This window comes from Setaria italica, chromosome VII (assembly GCF_000263155.2).
Source record: "Setaria italica strain Yugu1 chromosome VII, Setaria_italica_v2.0, whole genome shotgun sequence".
Classification (NCBI taxonomy): domain Eukaryota; kingdom Viridiplantae; phylum Streptophyta; class Magnoliopsida; order Poales; family Poaceae; genus Setaria; species Setaria italica.
This window is the reverse complement of record NC_028456.1, coordinates 12,028,786-12,054,135: the sequence shown is the minus strand read 5'-3', so window position 1 is coordinate 12,054,135 and position 25,350 is coordinate 12,028,786. Positions and strand designations below refer to the sequence as shown.

Genomic DNA, 25,350 nt, shown 5'->3' with positions numbered 1-25,350 from the left:
TCCCCCGCCTCCGCGAGCTCGGCCTCTGCAGCGTCTACATCGATGCCTGGGACATCGAGTTCGTCCTGTCCAGGAGCCCCGTGCTGGAAATCCTCAGCTTTGAAGGCCTCTTTCTTCCACTTCGTCTCCGCCTCGTCAGCAACAGCCTGCGCTGCCTGCAAGTCCACAGCTGCAAGCTGGACAGCCTCACCGTCGTCGACGCCCCGCGCCTCGAGCGGCTGTTCCTGCGGACTTATGAATCGGAGGGCTTGAAGAACAGGATCAAGATTGCCCATGCCCCCGCGCTGCTCTTGTTTGGAAACTTCGAGCTGGGAAAGGATGAGCTTCAGATCGGCAGAACCATCGTCAAGGTACTTGCATTGCATATCCCTTCTATGATGATCTCAACATTTCCCCCCCTTTAACCCTGTTTGTGTTCTGTGCATTGGATTGGGTGGCATTGCAGGCTAGGACAGGGGCGGATCCAAGTGCCACGATCACATCTGTCAAGACCCTGGACGTGGATGTGCGATTTGGAATCCGCAGTGATGCCAAGATGCTGCTCATCATCCTCAGATGCTTTCCCAATCTCGAGAGATTGCACATCCATGTGAGACTGTGAATCCGATCATTTCAGTTATCTTTGTTTTGCATAAACTCCGTACTAGCATAAACCATGTAAACCTGAGCATTACTTAACTGATTTAACTGCTGTGCAGTCCAAGAATACTACTGAATCCACTGGCAGGCTCAATATCAAGTTCTGGCAGGAGTCTGGTGCCATCAAATGCGTCCTGTCGCGCATCGCTGTGATGGCATTCCATGATTTCCGAGGTGAGCGGAATGAAATTGCCTTCCTCAAGTTCGTGATCGAGAGTGCGCCGATGCTGAGGATGCTGATGATTGTGTATGCCAATGGGTATTTTGGTTCGAGGGATGAGGCGACTTCCAAAACTAAGGCTCTGTTCGCAGGAAAACGGGCCAATGATCACTGTTTACTGGCGGTCTGTGAGAATATGCAGGCAGATGGTGGCCTTTGGAACTTCCAGAAAGGCTCTGATTTCTCTTGTCGCGATCCTTTTGGGATCGTCCAGTGTAGTTCCTTTGGAGTTGGTCATTGGTATGTTTAAGTGTTTACATGCAAGCCACTGTCCTGGATCGCTATGGAATTTCTTTGTTTTTCCTTTTTGAAGTTTAATCAAGGTTCTTGTTGGTTCTACTAGGGATTTGTTATCATTATTAGGTTTGCATGTTGAAGCTACTAGTGCTATGCTATATGCAAATGGCTAGTTACTTGGACAAATGTTGTTTCTGGTTCCTGCTATATGCTTCACGCATGCCTTGATGCGTCTGATAAGTTAATTATGTAGCATGAGTCCGCCATAATGGTTTGGTACTGGTCTGAACATCAAGATGTATGAGATAGTTCCTACTTTTGTTATTACTGTTTTACATGTTACTGTCTTATTTTAGCAATTTCCATGAAATCTATGTTTCGTCTGGCAGGATAATTTATTCAAAAGGCATTTTTCACTAAGGCTGCCTATGGTCTTTATGGTTCATTTATTTTACTGTTAAACCAGAGTCATGAGATGTGACCCTTTTGCATTGTAATGAAGTACAAGCTGCCTATGTATTCATCGTGCTAATTTAAATTCGTTAGAACTGGCCAGAATGTTGCTTCTTTTGGATTGTTTCTGTTTTTGAAGTGTTTCCGATTGTTAGCTCTGAAAATTGTACCAGGCTGTTGCTTCTGCTAGCATTATTAGCTTCATTTGGTGAAGTCTGTACTACTATCACTTATGCAAATTACTATTATTACTCAGACAAATGCTGTTTTCTGAATGGCAGCTATGATGTACTGTATCTACAATTCATCTGATTTATGTTTCTAGTTGTATCACATATTCTAGTCCTAAACAAAACATTCATGATTTCTTCCAAAAAAATATTTTTTTACAAGTTAATTACAATCAAAGTTCTGATGTGAGAGCACTAATGAGCTGGATTTATTAATCTGACTGTGTATTATGGTGATAATGATGGACTCCATGGCATGGCTTGTATTCTTAACAAATTTGTATAATAGTAAGCAACATATCCTTTACCAACTACTCCAGCATAAAGACCAAGCAGCCTTGGTTGTCTATGTTGCACGAAGCTGTTGTGCTATTTATTATGTTGATTTATAACAGGGAGGGGGGCTAAAATTTAGCCCCCTCAATAAGAGTGCTAAACTTTAGCCTTTGGGGGTGTTTGGGAGGGAGGCTAAAGTTTAGCACCTGCTATGCCAAATGACCCTTTACCCCTACATAGCTGCCCCTCCGGATTGCCACCCGCTCCTCCTCAGCCCCTCCGTCGTGCGCCCACCCAGAGCGCGGGCTCCAAGCCCACCAAATCCTTGCCCCAGAAGTCGCCGGCGCTGGCCACATCCGCGTCCCTGGATGCGACGCCCGTGAGCGCGTCGTCCCTACTGGCGGACGCGCCCGCTCTTGTTGCGGCGGCTTCCTCGCGAACGCTCTGGATCTCGAAGTGCTTGGCGATGCCGACGTTGGAGTTGGAGGAGGACTACCAGGTGCAGCTGGCGCTCGCGATCTCGGCCTCGTCGACGCGGACTCCGTCCAAATCCGCGTGGACGAGATCATCAACCTCGGCGCTGCGGCGGGGGCCAGCGGGCACGGGGAGGGCATTGCCGACGAGAGGGTCTTCTCCGACACGCCGGCCAGCGCCGCGACGGTGGCGAGCAGCAGTGCAGCGGACAAGACCGTCGCCACGGCGCACAGCGGCGCCCTCCAACGGCCACCACGGGAGCGGGCGCCTGCGCCGGAGACCTCGCGGGGAGAGAGAGAGAGAGAGAGAGAGAGAGAGAGAGAGAGACGCCGTCCTGCGAGATCTGCGGACGACGCCGGCCAGCGCCGCGACGACGGCGAGGTGATGCGCACCGTGGAGGACTCTAGCCAGGCGTCGCATGCCATCATGGAGGAGGCGGCGGACGGAGGCCGCAGGGGTGGGCGGAGCCGGCGGATCCGGCCGGAGGAGGTGGGGATCGGCCAGGACCTCCCCAAGGCGCCATCGCGAGGCTCACCCTCGAGGAGGCTCGGATCCGGCAGCGGCGGCGGTGACGGGGCCGGCTGGGCTCCGATCCGGCGGTGGCAGTAAGGTTTCGGGCGGAGCGAGCGAGGCGGAGGCGGGCCAGCGGGGTCGTGGCGGAAGGCGTGGGGCAGCGGGGTCGCGGCGGAGGCAGCGGGGCTCGACGGAGGCGGCGAGGCTGGTGAGACGGACGGTGGGGCCGAGTGGAGACGGCGTATGGGGAGAGAGAGAGAGTGGAGAGAGAGTGCGGGGAGGAGAGAGAGGGGCAGGGGTGGAATTTAGGATAAGGGGATTACTTTTAGCCTCTTTAGTCCATTTTAGCACCCCTTGGAGGGACTAATGGATTATGGGAGGCTAAAGTTTAGGTCCTCCATTTTAGCCCTGGTGTTTGGGAGGAGAGGGCTAAAATCTAGCTAAAATAGTTTACCCCCTCCCAAACACCCCCATAGTATGGTTTGGCTTCTTGTATGTTAAGATTCTCTTCATGTTGCACACTAACATTCCTTTATGTTCCACTTTTAGATATATTGCAGTGATGATGGGTACTATTTATGTGATGATTGAGTATTGATCATTCTCTGTTGATACTCCTTTACTTGGTGCCGTTGCTCTAGTCCTGTTATCTGCAACTACTTTATGTCTACATCAAATTTGCAGATACAAAATTCATGGCTCCTAAATATAAATAAACTAAACAAGAAAGTATCATAACAAGGCCTGGTCAACAAAAAATAAAATTGTTTTCAGTGATGCTAATAGGGAAGTGATAAAAATGAATGGCTCCATTTCTTCAAAAGTACCAAGATTTGTGTAGCTAAGTCTTAAGGATCATGCTCTTGTTAGGTTCATCAAGCACACGGAACATGGGGTTTGTAAGGCAAAGCATGTTTATTTAGCACAAATCTTGTAGATGGGGCATCCACATATGGGAACTAGTTATTTTAATTCTGATCTATTCACGAAAAACACAAGCTTTTCACTTGTTATCATGTCCATTTGTTGCTTGTAGTTAACCAACCTGATGGTCCCTCTACAACTCTAGGCCAAAAAAGTTCCCAATCTCAATTCACCGCGAGGCAGTCCAAAGTCCAGACAAATCTTCATCGGAGTACAGAATAGTTCATAACAAGAAATCAAAGTTGTCGTGAAAGAGCATGAAGTTGTTGCTCCTTGTGCAACCTCTCGCCAATGAGCTACCTAGTTTACATTTTTTTTTTCCAATCATTCAATATGTAGATGATACTTTTGCAATCTCCACTGGGCTCAAGGTCAACTTCCGCAAATCACTCATGGTTCTAATTCATGTGTCGAAAGAAAAGATGGAAAGGCTTGCAGCTGCTTTTGGGTGTCAGATAGGGACCATGCCATTCACCTACTTGGGATTACCAATGGGAACCACCAAACCCAAGATTGAGGATTTGAGTCCAATCATGGATAGAATAGAGAGGCGACTATCAGCATGCTCATCTTTACTTTCATACTTGCACACTCAAGATTGCCTCAGGAGCCATAGAAAATATTGACAGAGCTAGAAAGCAGTGTATTTGGAGAGGAAATAACAGTAGTAGGAAGGGAGGAAACCTTATTGCATGGCCAATGGTGCTAAAGCCTAAGGAAAAGGGAGGCCTTGAGGTGATAAACTTGAGGATACAAAATGATGCCCTTCTAATAAAACACTTGCATAAGTTCTGTGCCAAGGCAGATATCCCATGGGTTCAGTTGCTATGGTTTAAGTACTACAGTGACAAAGTTCCACGTAGCTGTAGAGAGATTGGCTCTTTTTGATGGAAAGATATCCTGAGATTAAACACAATTTATAGAGGAATAGCAAAATGCACAGTAGGTGATGGTTCCACAGTACATTTCTGGAGTGATTTATGGTCTCCCTCAATCGTATCGCTGCAAAACCCCATGCTTTTCTCCTTCTACCTCTGATGCAACAGCCTTTGTCAAGGACATTATGGAAGCTGATGATCTAGCAACAGTATTCAACCTCTCACACTATCTATGCAGGCGCTTGTGGATCTTATTGAGTTGCAGGAACAAATCATGCAGATACCCACAAGTAGAGAATTCACCTTCCATGCGCCCCATTTTGTCCCGGTTTAAAGTTGGCCCAGGACAAAAGGTTCACCAACCGGGACTAAAGCTCGGTCACTGGTGGGGGGCTCACCAACCGGGACCTTTTATCCCGGTTGCAAAGGCTAGTGGAAAAAGAAGACCCTGAGAGGCCTTTTATCCCGGTTTGAAACACCAATCGGGATAAAAGACTCCCCTTTTATCCCGGTTTGAAACACTAACCGGGATAAAAGACCCCCTTTTATCCCGGTTGATATTACAATCAGGATAAAAGGGTCCCCAACGGGGTGGCTGAAAGAGGACTAAATCTCTCGAACCCTTTCAAACCGGGATAAAAGGGGGTCTTTTATCTCGGTTGGTGTTTTCAACCGGGATAAAAGGGTCCCCCATGAGTTAATACAAAAGGATTGCATCCCCTATATAGTCAGATGTGCTGTGTAGGTGGGATGGCAAGGAAGCTACGCGCGAGGCTGGAGGTTGTGTGGGTTCGAATCCCACGCAGCGTGCACGTGCATATTTTGCGTGAAAAATCGCGTGACTTGTGACTTGTGACGTGCGCGTGTGGGGGGCCTCCTGGGAGCCTGGGATTTCTTTTTTTTTCAGCGCCTGCCGTGGTGACCCGTTACCAACCGGGATAAAAGGGGGGTCTTTTGTCCCGGTTGTGTGACCCGGGATAAAAAGATCCCCTTTTATCCCGATTAGTTTATCCCGGATGGATTTTCGGGAGGTTTGCACCTTACCAACCGGGACTAAAGGCCAATTCTCTACTAGTGACCATATGATGTGGTGAAGCAAAAGATCGATGGACATATGCATGGGGTAATCAAATTTACAAACCAAACAAACTTTATAGACTGGCTTTCAAGCGCATGGAGGTACCTGCCACATACAAGCTAATATGGAAATCCAAGTGCACACCGATGTTGAAATTTTTCGCATGCCTGCTGGTTGTTGATCGGCTAAACACCAGGAATATGCTCAGACGTTGAAACTTCAATATTCAATAAAATGGCAATTGTGTTTTGTGTTAGGAAAACCAAGAAGAGGATATAGAGCATCTATTCTTCACTTGTCAATTTGCGAGACAATGCTGGCAAAAGATAGGTATCACATGGGATATTTCACAGGACATACACACACATCATCAGCCATGCAAGACAGTCTTCACAGATGACTCTTTTCATGGAACTTTTCATCATAGCTGTCTGGAAAATTTGGAATGTGAGGAATAGCAGCATCTTTAATGGAGTCAATCCCACGCTAAGGCTTTGGATAGTGAGATTCAAGGACCAGGCCTCTCTCCAACTTCACAGGGTTAGAGAGGAGTTTAGATCCCCAATTATACAATGGCTAGAAACAATTTTCTAATTTTAATTAGTCCCGTCCGCTCTGTTGAAAGTATTCATAAACTCTGTAAATATCTCCTTTTTAATTTTAACGCGAAGCGTTGTGGGAATTCCCCCACAGTTTTCCTTCAACAAAAAAAGAGCTACCTAGTTCACATCGCTAGCTTGATGAGGCTAGCTATCATCCTCCCGTGACCCACAACATGCCTGATTGCATCTTTAGTGCAGATAAGACCTACAACAATCCAAAGTAGAGTTTAGGGTATTTTTCCAACAATATAGCAAACAATATGAAAAGCTAGGAGTGGCAGAGAAGTTCATCCTACAATTCCAACGGCATGCATGTAAATTTTAGATTTCTATATATAAATTATAGATTTCTTTGATTCCAAATGTAATTCATTTTGGGCTTGTGCACAAGATTAAGAGTGCAAATTAAAGGATCTTAGAGAATCTCTATGAGTGCCCACACATTCCAAAATTCTGAGGCACGCTCCAATAGTTGCCTAAGCTAGCTCCTAGTTTTTTTTGCGTATCCAATTTTGACGACATCAGGAGCAAGTTTGCGGCACACCCTCGTACTCCCAATCACATGGGACTTCTTCAATGCCATACGCCACTTGCACAGTTTGCACTCAATGAGAGCATGGAGGAAGATCCATCATGGGAGAGAGAAATGGAATCGAAGATGGAGGAGCGGGTGAGGCGGAGGGCAAGACATGGCCCCATGAGCCCCCCTTCCTTTCATGTCCCAATCCTTGCCGAGAACTCTCAAAACGGATTCCCCGTTGTCTTCTCTATCTCTCAGTACTCTAGCCACCAATCAGGAAGGGAAGAAAACGAACACCTTCCTCCTCAGCAAACACATCTCCTAGAGCCGTCGATGAAATTGCGGCTCTAGGAGATGTGTCCGATGAGGAGGAAGGTGTTCGTTCTCTTTGTCTAAAGAAAATTAAAGTTACCATGGCAACACTATTTGGTCAGGGTGTTTTTTTTACTCTTATCGATTTTTTTGTAAGGTCCCAAAACCCTTTTGGACTCAATTTTTTTAGCACTCTTGAAGCTATTTCTTAGTATTCTTCATTTATATTGGGTTGGAAATGAAAAAAATGCTGCTTTTATTTCATAATTTATCTGATAAACTTAGCATAGTATTTTATTAATATTAAATACATCAAATTTGTAGTCATTTGATATAAATAATTCGATCCAATTTTTAAAAAATTACTTGACTTTTGAGCCTTCCGTATGTAACAAAAACCAAACCGACATTATGAAATGAAAAGTAGTAACAATTTATTTGTGAGCATGGTAGCATTTATCAAGCAGATCAAGGGGGTGTTTGGGAGGAGGGGGCTAAACTTTAGTCCTGTTACATCGGATATTCGGATACTAATTAGGACGACTAAATATAAGCTAATTACAAAACTAATTGCAGAACCCCTAGGCTAAATCGCGAGATGAATCTATTAAGTCTAATTAATCCAACATTAGTGAATGGTTACTGTAGCACTATATTATCAAATCATGGACTAATTAGGCTTAATAGATTCGTCTCACGATTTAGCCTAAGGGGTTGTGTAATTAATTTTATAATTAGTCTATATTTAATACTCCTAATTAGTATCCAAACATTTGATATGACGAGGAGGATTAAAATATTTAATACTCCTAATTAGTATCCAAACATTTGATATGACGAGGAGGATTAAAAAACATCCTCAAGAAAAGAAAAGAAAGGGAGGATTAAAAAACACAGATATTAACTTCCTCCACTACAAAACAAAAGAGAAGCACTCGCCGTCTCACATCCGCTCCCGGTCGCCTCCTCTCAAACCCCTTGTCTCCTCATTTTCCCCCTTCCGGCGGCGGCGGCGCGGCCATGGCCGGCCAGGCACAGCCCTCCACGATGCACCAAGATGTGCTGCGTGTAGCTGACAGCGGAGGCATGGACCCGCAGGAGCTGGAGGCGCTCTTCGACCGCGTGCTCTCCTCCATCCACGACGCGCTCCCCGCCCCGCCCGTCTCCGCCGACGGAGACCTCTGCATCCTCTTCGACGCCGAGGGCGGGGGCGTCGACCGCCTCAGCTGCCTCCCCGACAAGCTCCTCTGCGACATCGTCTCCCGCCTCCCCATCAAGGACGCCGCGCGCACGGCCGTGCTCTCCCGCCGCTGGAGGCCCATCTGGCGCGCCGCCCCGCTCGTCCTCGTCGACACCCACCTCCTCCCGGCCGGCGACGACGAGATCCCCGTCCACCTCGACCGCGCCCACTCCAACACCGTCGCCGCCACCGTCTCCCGCATCTTCGCCGCGCACCCGGGCCCGTTCCGCTGCGTCCGCCTCACCTGCTGCTACATGGAGGAGGACCGGGCCCAGCTCGAGCGCTGGCTCAAGATCTTCGCCGTCAAGGGCATCGAGCAGCTCTTCCTCATCAACCGCCCGTGGCCGCTCGCGATCAACAAGCACCTCCCCGCCACGTTCTTAAGCATGGCCACGCTCACCCGTCTCTACCTCGGCTTCTGGAGGTTCCCCGACACATCCGCTCTCCCGCGCGGCGCCGCCTTCCCCTGCCTCCGCGAGCTCGCCCTCTGCGGCATCGTCATGGACAGCCGCGACATGGACTTCGTCCTCGCCAGGAGCCCCGTGCTGGAGATCCTCTCCGTCGACGGCCACATGCTACCCCCTCTGCGTCTCCGCATCGTCAGCCACAGTCTCCGGTGCATGCAGATCCACAGTTCCAGTGTGGAGAGCGTCACCGTGGTGGACGCCCGGCGCCTCGAGCGGCTATTCCTGGGGAAAAGGACAAATGAGAGTTCGTCCTTCAAGATCAAGATCGGGCATGCCCCCGCGCTGCGCATGTTTGGAAGCATTGAGCTGGAAAATGAAGAGCTGCAGGTCGGCAACACCACCGTCAAGGTGCTTGGATTGCATATCTCTTCTCTTATTGATCCCTCCAATTGTTTAATTGAACGCAAACTTGATGCCGATGTGTTTTCTCTTGACGGTATTGTGCTGTGTTGATTGGGATGGATTGCAGGCTGGGACAGTGGTGAACTCAAGTGTCATGGTCCCATCTGTCACGACCCTGGACGTAAATGTGCGATTTGGAGTACGCAATGATACCAAGATGCTTCCCAGCATCCTCAGATGCTTTCCCAACATCGAGGTGCTGCATATCCATGTGAGACATACTCCAGTCTTTTGAATTAAATTTGATCTGCATCATCACCTACTGGCATAAGCCATGTATAGGTGAATTTGCTTGCTTTATTGACTGGTTTAACTGATCTGCAGTCCAAGAAAACTACGGAATCTACTGGCAGGCTCGGCATCAAGTTCTGGCAGGAATCTTGTGCCATCAAATGCGTCCTGTCGAGCATCAACATGTTGTCATTCTATGATTTCCGAGGGGAGCGGAATGAGCTTGCCTTCCTTAAGTTCTTTGTTGAGAGTGCACAGATGCTGAAGATACTTGTGGTTGTGTATGCCAATGGGTATTGCAGTTCGAGGGATAAGGCGAATTCCAAAGTGAAGGCCCTGTTTGCTGGAAAAAGGGCCAATGATAGCTGTAAAGTGGTGGTCTGTGAGAGTAGGTTTTCTGAAGGTGGTAGGTGCTGGGAACTCCAAAGAGGCTGTGATTTCTCTTTTGATGACCCTTTCGGGCTAATAGGGTGTAGTTCCTTTGGAGTTCATCAATGGTCGGTTTAGGTATTTGGATGCAAGGCACTGTTATTCCCTTTTGAAGGTTAAGCAAGGTTCTTATTAGCAATTCAGGGGCTTGAGTGTTGATGTTACTAGTAATATCCTCCAAGGAAATAACTGCTACTTGGACAAATGCTGTTTTCTGGATGACACCCATAACTTACTATGCCCGCATTTCATGTGATTTCTTTTGGCTAGCCATGGCCCAATGATCAACATTTTACATTATACTTAGTTTTCTTTCTGCCAATTGGCTTGATGATGCTGGTGAGAAGCTGAGATATCTTGTGTTTTGCGTACTGTGTTCCATGGAATGATTGGTTCATCTCAAACCATGGCATACAAGGTAATGTGATAGTCTGATAGATTGCTGTCATGTTTTTTATGCAGTTTTTTCTGAACTACTTATTTGAAGTGCACAAACAGAATACCTGTTATGCTAATGAAAATTGTTGCTCAAGTAATTTCTGTATTTTTTGGTGACAACACTATGGATTATGCTGTCAGCATCTCATATCACTTATTTCGCTAGCAGTGGCCTGCACCTTAAATTGGTATACCAGTCATAGAAATTCTGCTGAGCATCAGCTATCATGCCTTCGTGTTCGAGAAATCATCTATCATTCTTAGCTACTACTTGCTGTATCATCATTTTCCTTTTTCAGCAAGCCTTTTGTTCCAATGTGGCAGCTGGCACCTGGCAATACATTTTGCTTGAATGGTCATGCACAACTGCACAAGTATAGTAATTTAATCCTTATCAGAAATCTTTCTACGGCCTTTCCAGTTTCTTCTACATTGAAATGTGCGTGTGCAACTTTGGTTGCTTAATCAAGCATAAATTTTGAGATGACAAGGTAAATTGCTTCTGTCTTACCAATGCCCTTAGCATGTTCTTGTTCCATCGGGCAGTATATTTTTCTTTTTTAGAGAATGTGTATCCTGATTGACCATTCACATATCTCGCAAGTTGATAATGGTCAAAGCTGTTGTTGATCATATAATGTTTTATGGTTTCTTCTATTTACAAAAGTGAAATTTGATGCACATGAAATATTGCCAGTTTCTAGATAAGTTCACATTCACCTTACTGTGTTGCTGGTTTAGTTTAGTATTTACCATGGAATGTTTGTTAATCTGGCAGCATACTTCATTGCTTACTGCATTGCCCATGCCCATTTCTTTTAGTATTTTCTCGGAAGTATTTGTTCATCTGGTACTCTTCAAATGTCTGCGTGTGTCCATTCTGATTTCTTCTACTGTGAAATAGTAATATATATCCTTCCTGTACAGTTCATGGTTGTAGCTTAATTTCTCTGTTACTGGTTAGTGTTTCAGTATCCTGTATGTGGATATAATTGTACAGGCAAGGCACTGTCTCAGATTTTCTTTTGGCATGTTTGAAAATTGGATAACTCAAGCTTCATGTTTTGAAGTTAGTACTACTGGTCTATTGTTATTCGTGCAAACTACTATTGTTACTCTTGGATATTTTTTTTTCTATATGGCAACTATAATCTATTGCACATGTACTCACCTTATTTTGTTAGCATCTGCATAGTGGTGATATTACATCATAATATACCAACTGCTAAACATCTGGCTTAGTAATTTCCTTGGCATGTTGTTTCATGTAGCAGTAGATTTTCTTGTTTACAGGTCTTGTGTATCATGATTGATTAGGCTCATATCCTAATTGCAAGTCGATTATGATCAAAGCTGTAATCTATGATATGGTCTTCATGTGGTTTTGTTTTCCTGGAAAAGATGTGCTGTTTCTATGCACATTTTTATTGTTTTGGCATGAATTGTGGTGTTGAAAGCTTCAGTTCCATTGTTTCATTTGCTTCCTTGACCAAACCATGTGAAATGCGACATCCTTGGCCAACGATGTAAGGAACGAACACCAAAGATTGATCTGTTTCTCTTGCGCAAAGTGGCTCTGGGCTCTGGTTCTCGTGTTGTGCTATGTTCTTCTCGGTGCTTGTCTGCTATCATGCGATGGCAGGGGCTACCCTGCTGCTAGTAGTGATAAACAGAGTACAGAAACAGAGTCTTCGCTCTTCTCTGTAATCATTTCTTACGGCGTAACGTCCAAGTAAAACGCTTTGCTGAGAGGAAAAATCTGGCAGACTGGAATTAACACCCTCCATGTTCGAACCTCATTTTTCACAAAACGCTTATAATTTTTCAAGGCCAAATTTCAGTGTAAATATGTAGAGAATCCGACTCTAGAGTGTGGTCATGTCGACACCACCACCATAAACTTCATCTAATTGTAAGTGGATACAGTCATTGACTATTGCTATAGTGTTACTATTTTTTTTCCTTTGTGAAACTAATGCTTTCTCCTATCTAAACTGATCGTCACTAATTGCATGCATCACCTTCTATGTTCAAAGCCTACAGCTTAGGAGGTATTTCCATCCTCACAATTAACTTATTGTTCGAAAATTTAGTTCTATAATACTAAGAGATCACCACTTCCTTCCGGAAAATCATCGTGATGTAAAATACCACTTAAAGTATCAATCCATCCTGTAAAGTACCACTCTGTTACCTTTCAGTTAACTGGATGTTTTTCAATGGTATTTTATGGAAGTCTGGATGTTTTTCAATGGTATTTTATGGAAGTGGTGATCTTTGGATGCTATAAAACTAATTTTCGTTCTTAGAAGATGTAGGGCCTGTTTGGATCCAAGGGCTAATTTTTAGCTCTGCACTTTTAGCCCAAAAATTAGCTCTTGGGATCCAAACAGGTGGGCTAAAAGTGTACAAAGAGGCTAAATTTTGGAGCTAATTTTTAACCCCCAAAGAGGCCCTAAAAGGGGCTAAAAGTGCTCCTCCCTCCCAATTTCCACACCCTACCCCTCCTTTCTCTCTCCTCTACGCGTGATCCCCCTCCCGCACCCCTCCCTCTCCTCCGCCTCCCACGCGCCTCCTCTGGCCGGCCCGCCACCTCCGCCTGGCCCCGCCTCCTTCGCCCGCCACCGCCGCCTCGCCGGCCCGCCGCAGCCGCCTCGCCGGCCCCGCCGCCCCCGTCTCGCCGGCACCGGCGCCGCCGGCCTCGATGCCGTCGGCCGCCAGATCTGGGGTCGCGATCGCCGGCACGAGGGCGGACGGGGAGTTCGCCTGCCGCCGCCGCCTCCGGTGGCGTCGACGGCCGCTACCTCCGGTGGCGTTGACCGCCTCCTTCGCCCGCCACTGCTCACCTCGCGGCCCTGAAGACGACTGTGAACCCGCGCGGCGACGCGGAACAGAGGCTGGTGGCCATGATGGCAGCTGCCCTGTCCTCCCGCATCGGTCCGCCCTCGTCTCAACAACTGCGGCCGGGCTTCCTCGACGCCGCGGCCGGGCAACGCGCCATCCACCTGCCTCAAGGTCACCGCCGTCGCTGACCCCGCGTCGCCGTTCACGCCGGCTCTGAAACCTGTGGGGAAGAAATCTGTGCTAGCTCCGTCGCGAGTTTGCTCGTTTCCTTGTGCGTTGGAGTCATTAATAAGGGTAAATCAGTCATTGTTTGATGAGGACTAAAATTTAGCCCATGGATCCAAACATCCTAGCAAAACTAAATTTTAGGGGCTAAATTTTAGGAGCTAAATTTTAGTCCATGAATTTTGGATCCAAACACCACCGTAGTCTACCAACTATCATGTGCACTTCTTGGATGCCAACTTTTTCATTTACTTCTCTCACTCCGACATCTTCCCTCCATGTCACAACCAGCACTATCGATGTCAACCTATGAACTATCGCCCTCGTTGTTCCCCCTGCTTTCTTGCCTCCATCATACCCTTCCACCATTCTTCCACTTGTTCAATCCTCCTTCCTCATCTTCGTCAATGGAATTGGAGTAATCAGTGCCAAATGCAACCACACTACCTGTTGTATTCTTATCATTGCCACTAGCCCACTACCAACTTTGCACGCCGCTAATCATCAGCTAGCATAGCGGATGGCATCTCGCTGCCTTCCATCCCCCCCCTCCAAGGGGCCCCCTCTAAACCAAAACTGTTGTGGAGCTCAAATCTTGGAGCAAATCAAGAGGTCCTGAATGACTCCGGCCAACCAGATGTCCTGAGTCAGTGGTAGTGTCCGGCAATAGCACAAATACAATCGAAAAATGATAAAACATTGCGACTGATTATTGGGCCCGTGAAAAACCTTCTTCGGACACTTGGCCCAACCAGCCAGCATAGCATCACATTCACACACGCTTCTCTACACCACCCCCACACCCCCATTCGGCAATCGCCGCTCGAATCCCCACACAAAACCCTCGTCGTCTCGGGCGGCGGCGGCGGCGGCGGCCATGGCCAACCAGAACCAGGAGTTCGTCCACATCGACGACCGCACGGCGGCCGACATGCGGCGCAAGGGCTTTGACCCGCACGAGATGGAGCAGAGCACGCAGATGATCCTCTACTACCTCTACACCTCGCTCCCCGCCCCGCCCGTCTCGGCTGCCTCCCGCCTCTCCGCCCTCCGCGCCCCCTCCGATGTCGTCGACCGCATCAGCCAGCTCCCCTTCGCGCTCCTCCGCGACATCGTCTCCCGCCTCCCCGTCAAGGACGCCATGCGCACCGCCGCGATCTCCCGCCGCTGGCGCCCCGTCTGGCGCTGCTCGCCGCTCGTCTTCGCCGACGCCCACCTCATCCCCGGCGCCATCGAGGGCCGCCGCCAGCCCGTGCGCGCCGACACCCCGGGCCTCGTCCCGGCGGTCACCCGCGTCCTCGCCGCGCACCCGGGCCCCTTCCGCTCCGTCCACCTCGTATGCGGTTACATGGACGCGCACCAACGGCAGCTCGCGCGCTGGATCCAGACTCTCATCGACAAGGGCGTCAGCGAGCTTGTCCTCGTCAACCGCCCGTGGCCGCTCGAGGTGCCGCTCCCGGCCGCGCTCTTCGGCATCTCCACCCTCACCCGCCTCTACCTCGGCATCTGGAAGTTCCCGGACACGTCCGGCCTCCGGCGCGGCGCCGGCGCCGAAGCCACGTTTCCGCACCTCCGCGACCTCGTCCTCAGCGCCGTCCTCATCGAGAACCGCGACCTGGACTTCGTCCTCGCCGGGAGCCCCGCCCTGGAGACGCTGGGCATACAGGGGAACAAGAACGGGGTTCGCCTCCGCCTTGTCGGCCAGCACATCCGGTGTGTGCAAATCTGCATGTGCTATGTGGAGAGTATCGCCGTGGTGGACACCCCAAACCTCGAGCGACTCTTAGTGTGGGGATCCATGACGCGCGGGGGCTCTTGCATCAGGGTCAAGATCGGCAATGCTCCCAAGCTGAGCTTACTGGGATACTTGGAGCCTGGAATTCACATGCTGGAGATCCGCAACACTGTCATCACTGTACGTATAATTCCCACCTCTCTGATCTTTCTACTGGTTCAATTTGAGTTTGATAGCATGTCAAGATGATCAATATGCCAGGCTGGTGTAAGGGCAAGCCCAAGCACCATGGCCCCTAGCGTGAAGATCCTGGGCTTACATGTGCGTTTTGGAGTCCGCAATGATGTCAAGATGTTGCCCATCTTCCTCAAATGCTTTCCCAATGTTGAGACGCTGCACATTATGGTATTGATTTGCTTCATGACATAGTAGCATAATATGTCCCGTTGTCCACACTGCTGTTGCTACTGCTTGATGGCTGACTTGTTCAATTTGCAGTCTGCAAAAACTGATGAAGTCACTGGCAAGCTCAACCTCAAGTTCTGGCAGGAGGTTGGTCACATTGAGAGCATCAGGTCTTGCATCAAGGCGATGACTTTCCGTGAGTTCCAAGGTGTGCGAAGTGAGGTTGCTTTCCTCAAGTTTGTCTTCCAGAGTGCCCAGGCTCTGAAGAAAGCAGTAATTGTATCAGCCAAAGGAAGTTTCACATCCATTGGTGAGGCGATTTCCAAAGTGCGTAGTCTGACTCCTGATAATTGGGCTAGTAACTGTTCAGTGTTTGTCTACGAGGGTTCAGGTCCTGAAGGGGGTGGGCTTTGGAACTTCAGAAAAGGGTGTGATTTTTCTGTTAGTGATCCTTTTGCATACCACTGAAGTCCAAGGTGTTATACAAAATACATCATCATCCAAACTCAATCTCTCTGGAAGTGGTTAGTGTTCTGTTGCAGTTCCACCTAGATGGCAATGTTCTAGATTGTAGGCATGCATTTTATGAATCTTTGTTGGTCCCACTGGGATTGTCAGGTTTAGTAGCTGAAGTTATTAGTACTAGCTTTCCATGAATACGAATTTGTTATCCATGTAATTGTTGTCTAGACTATGACAACACTATGTTATCACTGCTTTGGCTACTTGCGGCCTGAGATTTGGTAATTTTAGCTAGATATCTATCTTTATGCCTGGTTAACATTAATTGGAAAGGCCTTTCAATTTACTGTCGCAGCATTCATCACTTTTTAGGGATCAGACTGTGCATCATGAATGATATAATGCATTGATCACCAAAGCTTTCTATGACCATCCAACTTTTATGAAATGCATCATTGATTAATTTAGGCGTGCATTTTGGTGAATATATAGTTCCTACTCCATTTCTTTTTACAAAGTGTACTAGGATTTAAAAGTCTGCAGAAGTATACTTTGGCCATCAATTTTGCTTATAGTTTATCATTAATTGCTACAAACTCAATGTCATATTAAAAGATTTGTGCAATACGAGTTTATTAATATAACTTTCATATACTAGCTTCATATAATTTGACTAATCTTTAGTCAAAAGTTATGAAGTTTGACTTTTTTCCAAATCCGAATATGCCCTATAAAAAGAAACAGAGGGAGTAATGCTTGACTAATTTGGCATCCTAGAATAACTGTAAATTGAATACATCTCTTCTCTGCTCCTGTCTGCATATTTGGAAAGAGCTTTGCATGGAACTGTGTAACATGGACTAGTGATGGTTGACACCAATTATTCAAGGTTTAATTTTATCCATTTATGTTACATAATCTGGTAGAAATTTTTTTATCATGCACAAAGCTATCTTTTGTACCATCATTTCCATTATGTTACATAATCTGGTAGAAATGTTTTTATCATGGATAAAGCTATTTTTTTGTACCATCATATTCTTGTTTGTATTGCACTTCTGTTCAAACTTTCACCATGCTGTACTGTTTCCTCGTGGTGTTCATATACTAGCAAGCAGTATTAAGCATGTAGTGCATGCTGTATGAACGCTCTTCAAGCATGTGCAAACCTTGATGTTGGAAGAAGCACAAAATATATATGTGAGACGCTCATATAACATATTTTGTCATCCAAGCTTAATTTCTTTGGCCATGTTCTGTTGCAGTATTTACATACACGGCAATGCCATAGATTAGAACCAGGAGTTTATGCATGCCTTTTATTGTCATTCTAGCATGGATAGCTTGAAGTAGCGTTGCAGATAAGTGTACCACCTGTCATGCAAATGACAATCGTTGATCAAGTAATTCTCTGTTTTACGGGTGACAGCCCCATAGGGACTATTATGCTTGCATCCTATATTACCTCTTTTGTTAGCTGTGGCCTGGCATTGGTGATAGTAGTTATTGAAATTTCGCTCAAGATCAGTCTGTATGCCTGGAGGTATACCTTAGCTCTGCTTGCTGTCTCATCAATTTTCTGCAGCATGCTTTGTGTTTCATCTGGCAGTACTCTCTGTTGCTTGAAGATTGTGCATTGCACATAATCAGGCGCAGATAAAGCAAGTCAATCATTACGAGTGAGCTTTGCAAGGCTTTTCCTGTTTCTTCGTGCATGCACCTGTTCAACTTTGGTTCGTTAATACCAATGTCCTCCGCGTGTGCTTGTTCCTTGTGGAATAGGTTTTCACTTTTTTAGATACCGTGCATCAGGATTGGTTATATTATATATATGTGTATATCTTGATTGCAAGTCGATTATGATCAAATCCATAATCTGTCATATGATCAAATTCAGATGCACAGTTTCCACAAGTCAGTTTGATGATGGTTCTGGCATGGATGCATAGTTCCATTTTAGGCTTGCATCCTTGACCAACTGAAATGAGACGAGAGATGTTCAGGGGCGGAGCTGGCCTTTGCTGTCGGGGTCAGCAGACGCCAATGGATTTGTGTAAAACCAATGAAAATCACTGTTCAACATTGTTTTTTAAAAGCAAAGACCCCGGTGTGAAACAAGAATCAGTAAGCAATTGCTTGTTTTTCTTGCAATAGTTGTTTTTTACTCTGGTATTCTCACGTTGTGCTCGTGTCATACTGTTTCTCTCGTGTGCTATCTGTAGTGCAGCGCATGCTTATTTTCGAAGTGATGGACAGTATTCACAATGGCACATTAGTGCATTACTGCTGAATTGCAGTTTCAGGGTCCTGCTATCTGAAACAGATTGTAGTGTTGATTTTGCCCATGGTTCCTGCGCGGGCGCTAGCCTCCATGGATAATGCATGGAGCTGTACCGAGGGCCCATTCATGAACTGAAATTAACATGCTACCTATGCACTCTCCTGTGGTTGATTCCATAGCTTTGGGCTGATGGCACTGATCGAGAGCCAGACAACGGAATTGTCCGTGCCAATGCAACCAATAGAGGCAATTGTCAACACCATGCAACAGTAGGCTGTGTGTTCCAAACTGCAAACAAACATGCCAACAGGTCACTCTCCCAGTCCCAACTTGAACTTGCGAGGCTGAATAGCCGCAAAACTTGGCCGCTTTCCTTCATTTGCCTTGCGGCCGCTTCCGCAGTTGGTCAAAACCAAAACAGAGCTAAATCACTCTGGCAGGCACATTGTGAGAAGAAGAAATTTTTTTTGCAAATGAAGCACATCATGTGAAGCTGCGCGTAGTCTTGTGTTGACAAACAGTAAACAAGAATGAAACTTGATGCCCATAATCCTAGATCGCAGCAAGTCTTTGACAACTGATGATGCAAAACTTTAGTCACTAAAAGAGGAATAAAACTCTACTTCCCCGTCCAAATTGTAGGTCATTTTAGTTTTTTCTATATTTATAATTTTAACTATGCATTTAGATACAGTGTATGTTTATCCATTGTAAAAATTATAAACTTAGATTATAAATGTAGAAAAGACAAAATTATAACAAATATTACGCGTCTACGCCATTATCTAGTGTGATTAACCAGCGATAAGTACGGTGGAAGAAACAGGTGTGACAGAGACTGACCAGTGGCCCCGCTAAGACAAAACAGAGCCACTCGCCTCCACGCTTCCAAACAAGCAAAACCCTCCTCCCCACGCGGCGGCGGCCATGGCCCTCCACGACCAGGCGCCGCCGATCACCCTGGACCGCGCGAGGTCCATCGCTCGCATCCACGGCCAGGACCCACAGGAGCTGGAGCCGCAGTTCGGCTTCGTGCTCGCCCACATCCACAACGCGCTCCCCGCCCCGCCCGCCGCCGCCGCCGCCGCCGCTCGCCTCTCCGCCCAACTGGATCCCGGAGACGGGATCGACCGCGTCAGCGGGCTCCCCGACGCGCTCCTCCGCGACATCGTCTCGCGCCTCCCGGTCAAGGACGCCGCGCGCACCGCCGCGCTCTCCCGCCGCTGGCGCCCGCTCTGGCGCGCCGCCCCGCTCGTCCTCCTCGATAACCACCTCCTCCCGGACGGCGCCGCTCCCGACGACGAGATCCCCAACATCTACCTCGAACACGCCGACTCCCGCGCCGTCGCCACCGCCCTCTCCTGCGTCCTCGACGCGCACCCGGGCCCTTTCCGCTGGGTCCGCCTCGCCAGCTGCTACATGGACGAGGAGCGCGGCCAGGTCGCGCGCTGGCTCCAGCACCTCGCCGTCAAGGGCGTCCAGGAGCTCTTCCTCATCAACCGCCCGTGGCCGCTCGCGGTCGACCTGCCCGTCCCCACCGCCTTCTTCAGCATGGCCGCACTCACTCGCCTCTACCTCGGCTTCTGGAAGTTCCCCGACACAGCAGGCCTCCCGCGCGGCGCCGCTTTCCCTCACCTCCGCGAGCTCGGCCTCTGCGACGTTGTAATCGACAATCACGACATGGACTTCGTCCTCGCCAGGAGCCCCGTGCTGGAGATCCTCTGCTTCGAAAGCCACATGCTTCCCCCACTGCGTCTCCGCCTTGTCAGCCGCAGCCTCCGGTGTGTGCAGATGCATGCGTCCAATGTGGAGAGCATCGTGGTGGTGGACGCCCCACGTCTCGAGCGGCTCTTCGTGCGGTTTGTGCCTATCGAAGTCCCGTGGTGCAGGATCAAGATTGTCTGTGCTCCGGCGTTGCGCTTGTTGGGACGCTTGGACCCGGCAATGCATGAGCTACAAGTCGGCAACACCACCATCAAGGTGCTTGCATTGCATCTGCCCTCTTTGGTCTCCCAGTTTGTTCAATTCGACACCTTGCACAAGTAATCTATGCCAACGCTATCCTTTTCTCCCATTTAACTGTGTTGTGTTGCGTGTATTGAATTGGTTGGCATTGCAGGCTGGGACAGTGGTGAACCCAAGAACTATGGTCCCGGCCCAACTGTCAAGATCCTGGATGTAAATGTGCGATTTGAGGTCCGCAGTGATGTCAAGATGCTGCCTAGCTTCCTCAGATGCTTTCCCAACATTGAGAAGCTGCATATTCATGTGAGGCTCGGACTCTGATCATTTCATTTAGCATTGATTAGTGCATCTATTAGTATTACGGAACCTGCTGTGTTATTAAGTGATTGAACTGATGTGCAGTCGCAGAAAACTCGTGAATCCACTGGGAGGCTCAGTATCAAGTTCTGGCAGGAGTCTGGTCCCATCGAATGCATCCATACGCACATCAATATGATTGTATTCCATGATTTCCGAGGGGAGCGGAGTGAGCTTGCCTTCCTAAAGTTCTTCATCGAGAGTGCACAGATGCTGAACAGGCTGCTGATTGTGTTTGGCAAAGGGTGTTTTAGTTCAATGGCAACTTCCAAACTGAAGGCCCTGTTTGCTGGGAAAAGGGCAAATAAGCACTGTTCACTGCTAGTCTGTGAGACTGCATTTTCTGAAAGTAGTTGCCTTTGGGACTTTCAAAGAGGCTCTGATTTCTCTTGTACCGACCCTTTTGCACCCGTGGAGCATTTGTCTCCAGAGTAGACCAGCGTTCTTTGTCAGTATCCCCATGCAAGGTACTGTTTGGATCCTTGTCTTTTAAGTTTTTTCTCATTTCCTAGGTTTGGCCATGTTCTTGGTTCTAGCATCGTTCTCTTTAAATATTGAAAGCTAGTAGCAAACGGCTATTGTTACTTTGACAAATGCTGTTTTCAGACTTCATGTGATCTCTTTGATGGTATTACACAGTTTCTGCAAAATGTCTTGATGCTGGTGAAAAATAGAGATATCTAAGCTAATTTATATTCTGTTTACTGTGTTGCCCATTTAATTTCTTTTAGTAATTTCACGAAATATCTGGTCATCTGGTACTTTTCTAGTGCCTTGTGTCCTATGCACATCTTGAAAGCAAATTATCATCAGAGTTGTCTATGGTCTTTCTGATTTCAGCTGTGTCCAATACATTTCGCCATATTAGCTTAATTTTTCTGGAATTGGTTAAGTGGTTAAACTTCTGCTATAGTAATTTTTTTTGTTGTTAGATAGCTGTCTTGTGCCTTTTTGAAAATTAGGTAGGTCTCTTGGTTCACATGCCTAATTAGCCTCATGAGTTAAAAGTTAGAAAATTGGGTAGCGTGAAAGTTGACTTGGCATGTACAGAATTCAGTCAACAACAGAGCCTACTGTTAAACAAGAATCCTGATGTGACCCTTTTGCAAATTTGCATATTCGTGAAGGTTTCTACATTTCATCTTCCTAGCTTAATTTCTCAAGGACTGGTTACTTTTCTATTTCTCAAGGACTGGTTAGTGTTCTGTTCAAGAATCCTAATATCTAAGTTCAAGATTGAGTTTAGATTTTGGCATGTGTCCTCTGAAATTTGAGATTACTCTTGCTGTAGTAGCATGTTTAGTTCAATATGTTGTACTGTTGTACATGCAAATTTCTTTTACTCTTAGATAAATGCTCTGACTCCCTTCTTTATGGCCACTACAATCTACTGATCTCCACTTCATGTGATTTCTTTTGCAATCTGGAGCATCGTGTTCATGATGTTTCATTATTACGTAACTGGTGCTTGCTAAACTGTGTCCTGATGCTGACATGACTAACAAATATCTAGGCAAATATTCTGGTTATTGTCCTACTAATTTCTTCTGCATGCCTGATCCATCTGGCACTAGATTTTCTTGTTAAGAGAATGTGTATCATGATTGAATTATCCACGTATCTTGCAAGCCAGTTATGAATTATGGTCATGGCTGTCTATCATGTGGTCCTTATGGTTTCTTCTATCAGGAAGCACAGTTTGGCATGATGGTTTGACTATTTCCAGCATATGTGCTGTGGCATGTGGTGATGATCATCCTTGACCACCTAATATGAACTGCGACACCATTGCCTGACTATATATGGCATAAAGATCACGCATTGCTTGCACAAGCATAATGTTTCTTTACTTCTTGCAAAGCTACAGTTTTCGAATATCTGTTTCTCATGGTGCACATATGTTAAGATGTCAGTCTATTTGCTGGATTTGTCTTCTTTAGGAGCAATTCTGGTGATGGATGGCCATCCAAACTCTAAACAGAAGTTGATTGGAAGATTGCAATGGATGAATACACTGCAGAATTGTACGTGTTTGATCTTGTTAAGCCTTATGGGCTGTTTATATAACGTGCATGTGGTTAGGATCACAAACAATCCTAGATCTTGAATTCTCCGGTTCTTTTTCTTTTGAGCATGTGGTTGTTGCTGGCAGATTCTGCATCCTGAATGGATGTCGCGTATCTAGCCAGTTAGTCTTCATTGTACTCCCCCAGTTTTTTTACATGTCACATTACGTTTGTCCTAAGTCAAAATTGTCTAACTTTGACTACGTTTATAGAAAAATATAACAACATCTATGCTACCAAATATATACACTATCAAAATATATTTCATTGAATTGAGTGAAACAAATTTGATATTGTAGATGATATATTTTTTTTATAAACTTGTCAAAGTTGAACGAGTTTAACTTAGGACAAACCTAATGTAACATGTAAAAAAAAATAGAGAGAAGTTAATATATGTTCTTACAAGTTATGTCAAGTGCGTGAATGATTAATGTAGGCATGCATTTTCGTGAATATATAGTTTCATTTGCATAAATAGAGATGGACATCCTGAACTAAATGTAAATTGAATGCTAGACTTGTTTTGATAGCCGCGGTGTGACATTTGTGAGCTGTAGAAAGTTTTGCCAAATATTTGTCTTTTGTGTCTGGTGAAGATTGGAGGTAGATTCTTCGTTACTACTTTGCATACTGTGTTGGCAGTTTTTTCAGCATGATCTCATTCCATCTGGCAGCTTTTGTTGCTTGATGTGGCCTTTCCGATTTCTTATGCTATGAAATGTGTGTGCACTTGTGCAACTTTGCTCAATTAATCATGCACATAACAGCACAGGTACAGTGACTTGATCATTTGGAGATCTTTCTATGGACTTTCTGGTTTCTTCTGCATCAAAATGTGCATGCAGTCGTGCAAGTTTGGTTGGTTAAACTGGCAGGCATAAGTTTTGAGATGACAAGGCATCCTACACTAATTTCTTATTTGTCTAACCAATGTCGTCACCATGCTTGTGTTCCATCTGGCAGTAGCAGACTTCCTTGTTTAGATATTTTGTGAATCCCGATTGGTTATGTTGTATCTTACTGCATGTTGATCATAACCGAATTAAAGTTGTAATCTATCGTATGGTCTTTATGGTTTCGTTTATTGGGAAGAGTGAATTCTGATGCACGATTTGACTGTACTTCCATAAAAATCAAGTGATTGCTTGTTTGTCATGCACAAAGTTTATCTGATTCTTGCAAGCTCAGATTTTCTTAATGCCGTACTGTTTCTCTTTGCTACTAGGCTGGATTCTATTTCAGTTAAGCATACTGCATTGTATTTCGGAAAAATTGGTTCTATAGTACCAAAAAATAGCGCTTCTGGAAAATACCACCAGAAGATCTCAGCCACGAGAAATACCATCAGAAAACGATCCGTTATCTTAAATTAGCATTCTGTCACGTTTGCCGTTGACGCCGTCCATCTGTCCGAACGAACGACATGCCTTACTCAGCCCTTGTTTACTTGGGGAATTTGGGAGGTGCCAAATTACTGTAGCAACACTGTAGCGTTTCGTTTGTATTTGTGAATTATTGTCCAAATATTGACTAATTAGGCTCAAAAGATTCGTCTCGCAAAGTACAACAAAACTGTTCAATTAGTTTTTGATTTCGTCTACATTTAGTACTCCATACATGTACCGCAAGTTTGATGTGATGGGGAATCTTCTTTTTGCATAGTGCTAAAGTTGGGAGTTTTGTGGTAAGTGAACAAGAGCTCATCTTCCGTCCGCTCTTCCGAAAGACATGCGGCGGCAGCATGGTCCCAACAACTTGAACCGCGTTGAAGCCGCGCCAGAGGGCCCACGTCGCCGCGTCGCGCGCCTGACTGGTTTTGCCACCACCACATGCGTCGAGGAGGACGCCGCGGCCGCGTCCATAGCTGTGCACGCGACGGCCAGTTTGTGGCGCTTGTGGCCACCGTCGCCGGCTCTGCGACGACGGCGGAAAGGAGGATGCCGCGACGATGGCGAGTGCCTGCTGAGGCTGCGGCGGTGTGGAGCTCACGCGACTGTGTCGGGTGCCGTTGCTGCACCCGGCTGTGGAGGAGATGAAGCTGTGGCGGAGGCGCTGGCCTCGGCGGACGTGGAGGAGACGTACCTCGCCGAGATCGCAAGGAAGGAGAGGCGGCTGCCTGGACGCGGGCAGGTTTGCCTGTGCTGAGCTCCTTGAGTGCAGCGGCAGCGGAAGGAGGCAGCAACTGTAGAAGTTGAAGATAGAGTACTGAAAAAAGATGCCGCGTTAGAATTACAGTGGTTACTTGTCCCTAGTGTAGCAGATGAGCAAGCACGCGAGTGCATTTGATGAACCTGGACGGCTGGACGCGGCAAGCAGATTAAATCAATGTGGAGAATGAGAGGTGAGGTGAGAATTGTTCCTCTGCCGTTTGATTGTGCCTCCGCTCCCATCGAGCTTTCGTGCTCCGCACGACCGTGCTATCGAGGCCCTCTTCCGAGCTCCGC

The 25,350-nt window shown here is 46.8% G+C and overlaps 3 protein-coding genes across 3 annotated transcripts; all 3 read left to right on the top strand.

The window, feature by feature from the left end:
- The first annotated feature begins 8,311 nt into the window (after positions 1-8,311).
- Positions 8,312-10,367, top strand: LOC101766445 (putative F-box/FBD/LRR-repeat protein At1g78760). Its single transcript, XM_022828713.1, has 3 exons — positions 8,312-9,411; positions 9,533-9,676; positions 9,790-10,367. The coding sequence occupies exons 1-3, from the start codon at positions 8,377-8,379 to the stop codon at positions 10,201-10,203; spliced, it is 1,593 nt and encodes a 530-aa protein (XP_022684448.1). The 5' UTR covers positions 8,312-8,376; the 3' UTR covers positions 10,204-10,367.
- A 4,142-nt stretch (positions 10,368-14,509) lies between these two features.
- LOC101766036 (FBD-associated F-box protein At5g56370) lies at positions 14,510-16,240 on the top strand. The gene is made up of 3 exons (XM_004977770.3): positions 14,510-15,547; positions 15,629-15,772; positions 15,866-16,240. Exons 1-3 carry the CDS (start codon positions 14,510-14,512, stop codon positions 16,238-16,240), a joined length of 1,557 nt encoding a protein of 518 aa, XP_004977827.3.
- Positions 16,241-19,442: 3,202 nt separating this feature from the next.
- Positions 19,443-21,511, top strand: LOC101765623 (F-box/LRR-repeat protein 13-like). The gene is made up of 4 exons (XM_022828481.1): positions 19,443-20,418; positions 20,635-20,783; positions 20,883-20,940; positions 21,477-21,511. The coding sequence occupies exons 1-4, from the start codon at positions 19,443-19,445 to the stop codon at positions 21,509-21,511; spliced, it is 1,218 nt and encodes a 405-aa protein (XP_022684216.1).
- The last annotated feature ends 3,839 nt before the right edge of the window (positions 21,512-25,350 follow it).

What these genes read in the sequence shown, in the direction of transcription:
- LOC101766445 (XM_022828713.1), top strand. Translation starts at nt 8,377, where the DNA reads ATGGCCGGCCAGGCACAGCCCTCCACGATGCACCAAGATGTGCTGCGT. An exon ending in TCGGCAACACCACCGTCAAG is followed by an intron (nt 9,412 to 9,532) that starts GTGCTTGGATTG and finishes GATGGATTGCAG; the next exon opens with GCTGGGACAGTGGTGAACTC. An exon ending in TCGAGGTGCTGCATATCCAT is followed by an intron (nt 9,677 to 9,789) that starts GTGAGACATACT and finishes ACTGATCTGCAG; the next exon opens with TCCAAGAAAACTACGGAATC.
- LOC101766036 (XM_004977770.3), top strand. Translation starts at nt 14,510, where the DNA reads ATGGCCAACCAGAACCAGGAGTTCGTCCACATCGACGACCGCACGGCG. An exon ending in TCCGCAACACTGTCATCACT is followed by an intron (nt 15,548 to 15,628) that starts GTACGTATAATT and finishes TCAATATGCCAG; the next exon opens with GCTGGTGTAAGGGCAAGCCC. An exon ending in TTGAGACGCTGCACATTATG is followed by an intron (nt 15,773 to 15,865) that starts GTATTGATTTGC and finishes TTCAATTTGCAG; the next exon opens with TCTGCAAAAACTGATGAAGT.
- LOC101765623 (XM_022828481.1), top strand. Translation starts at nt 19,443, where the DNA reads ATGGCCCTCCACGACCAGGCGCCGCCGATCACCCTGGACCGCGCGAGG. An exon ending in TTGAGAAGCTGCATATTCAT is followed by an intron (nt 20,784 to 20,882) that starts GTGAGGCTCGGA and finishes ACTGATGTGCAG; the next exon opens with TCGCAGAAAACTCGTGAATC. An exon ending in CAAGTTCTGGCAGGAGTCTG is followed by an intron (nt 20,941 to 21,476) that starts GTCCCATCGAAT and finishes GGTATTACACAG; the next exon opens with TTTCTGCAAAATGTCTTGAT.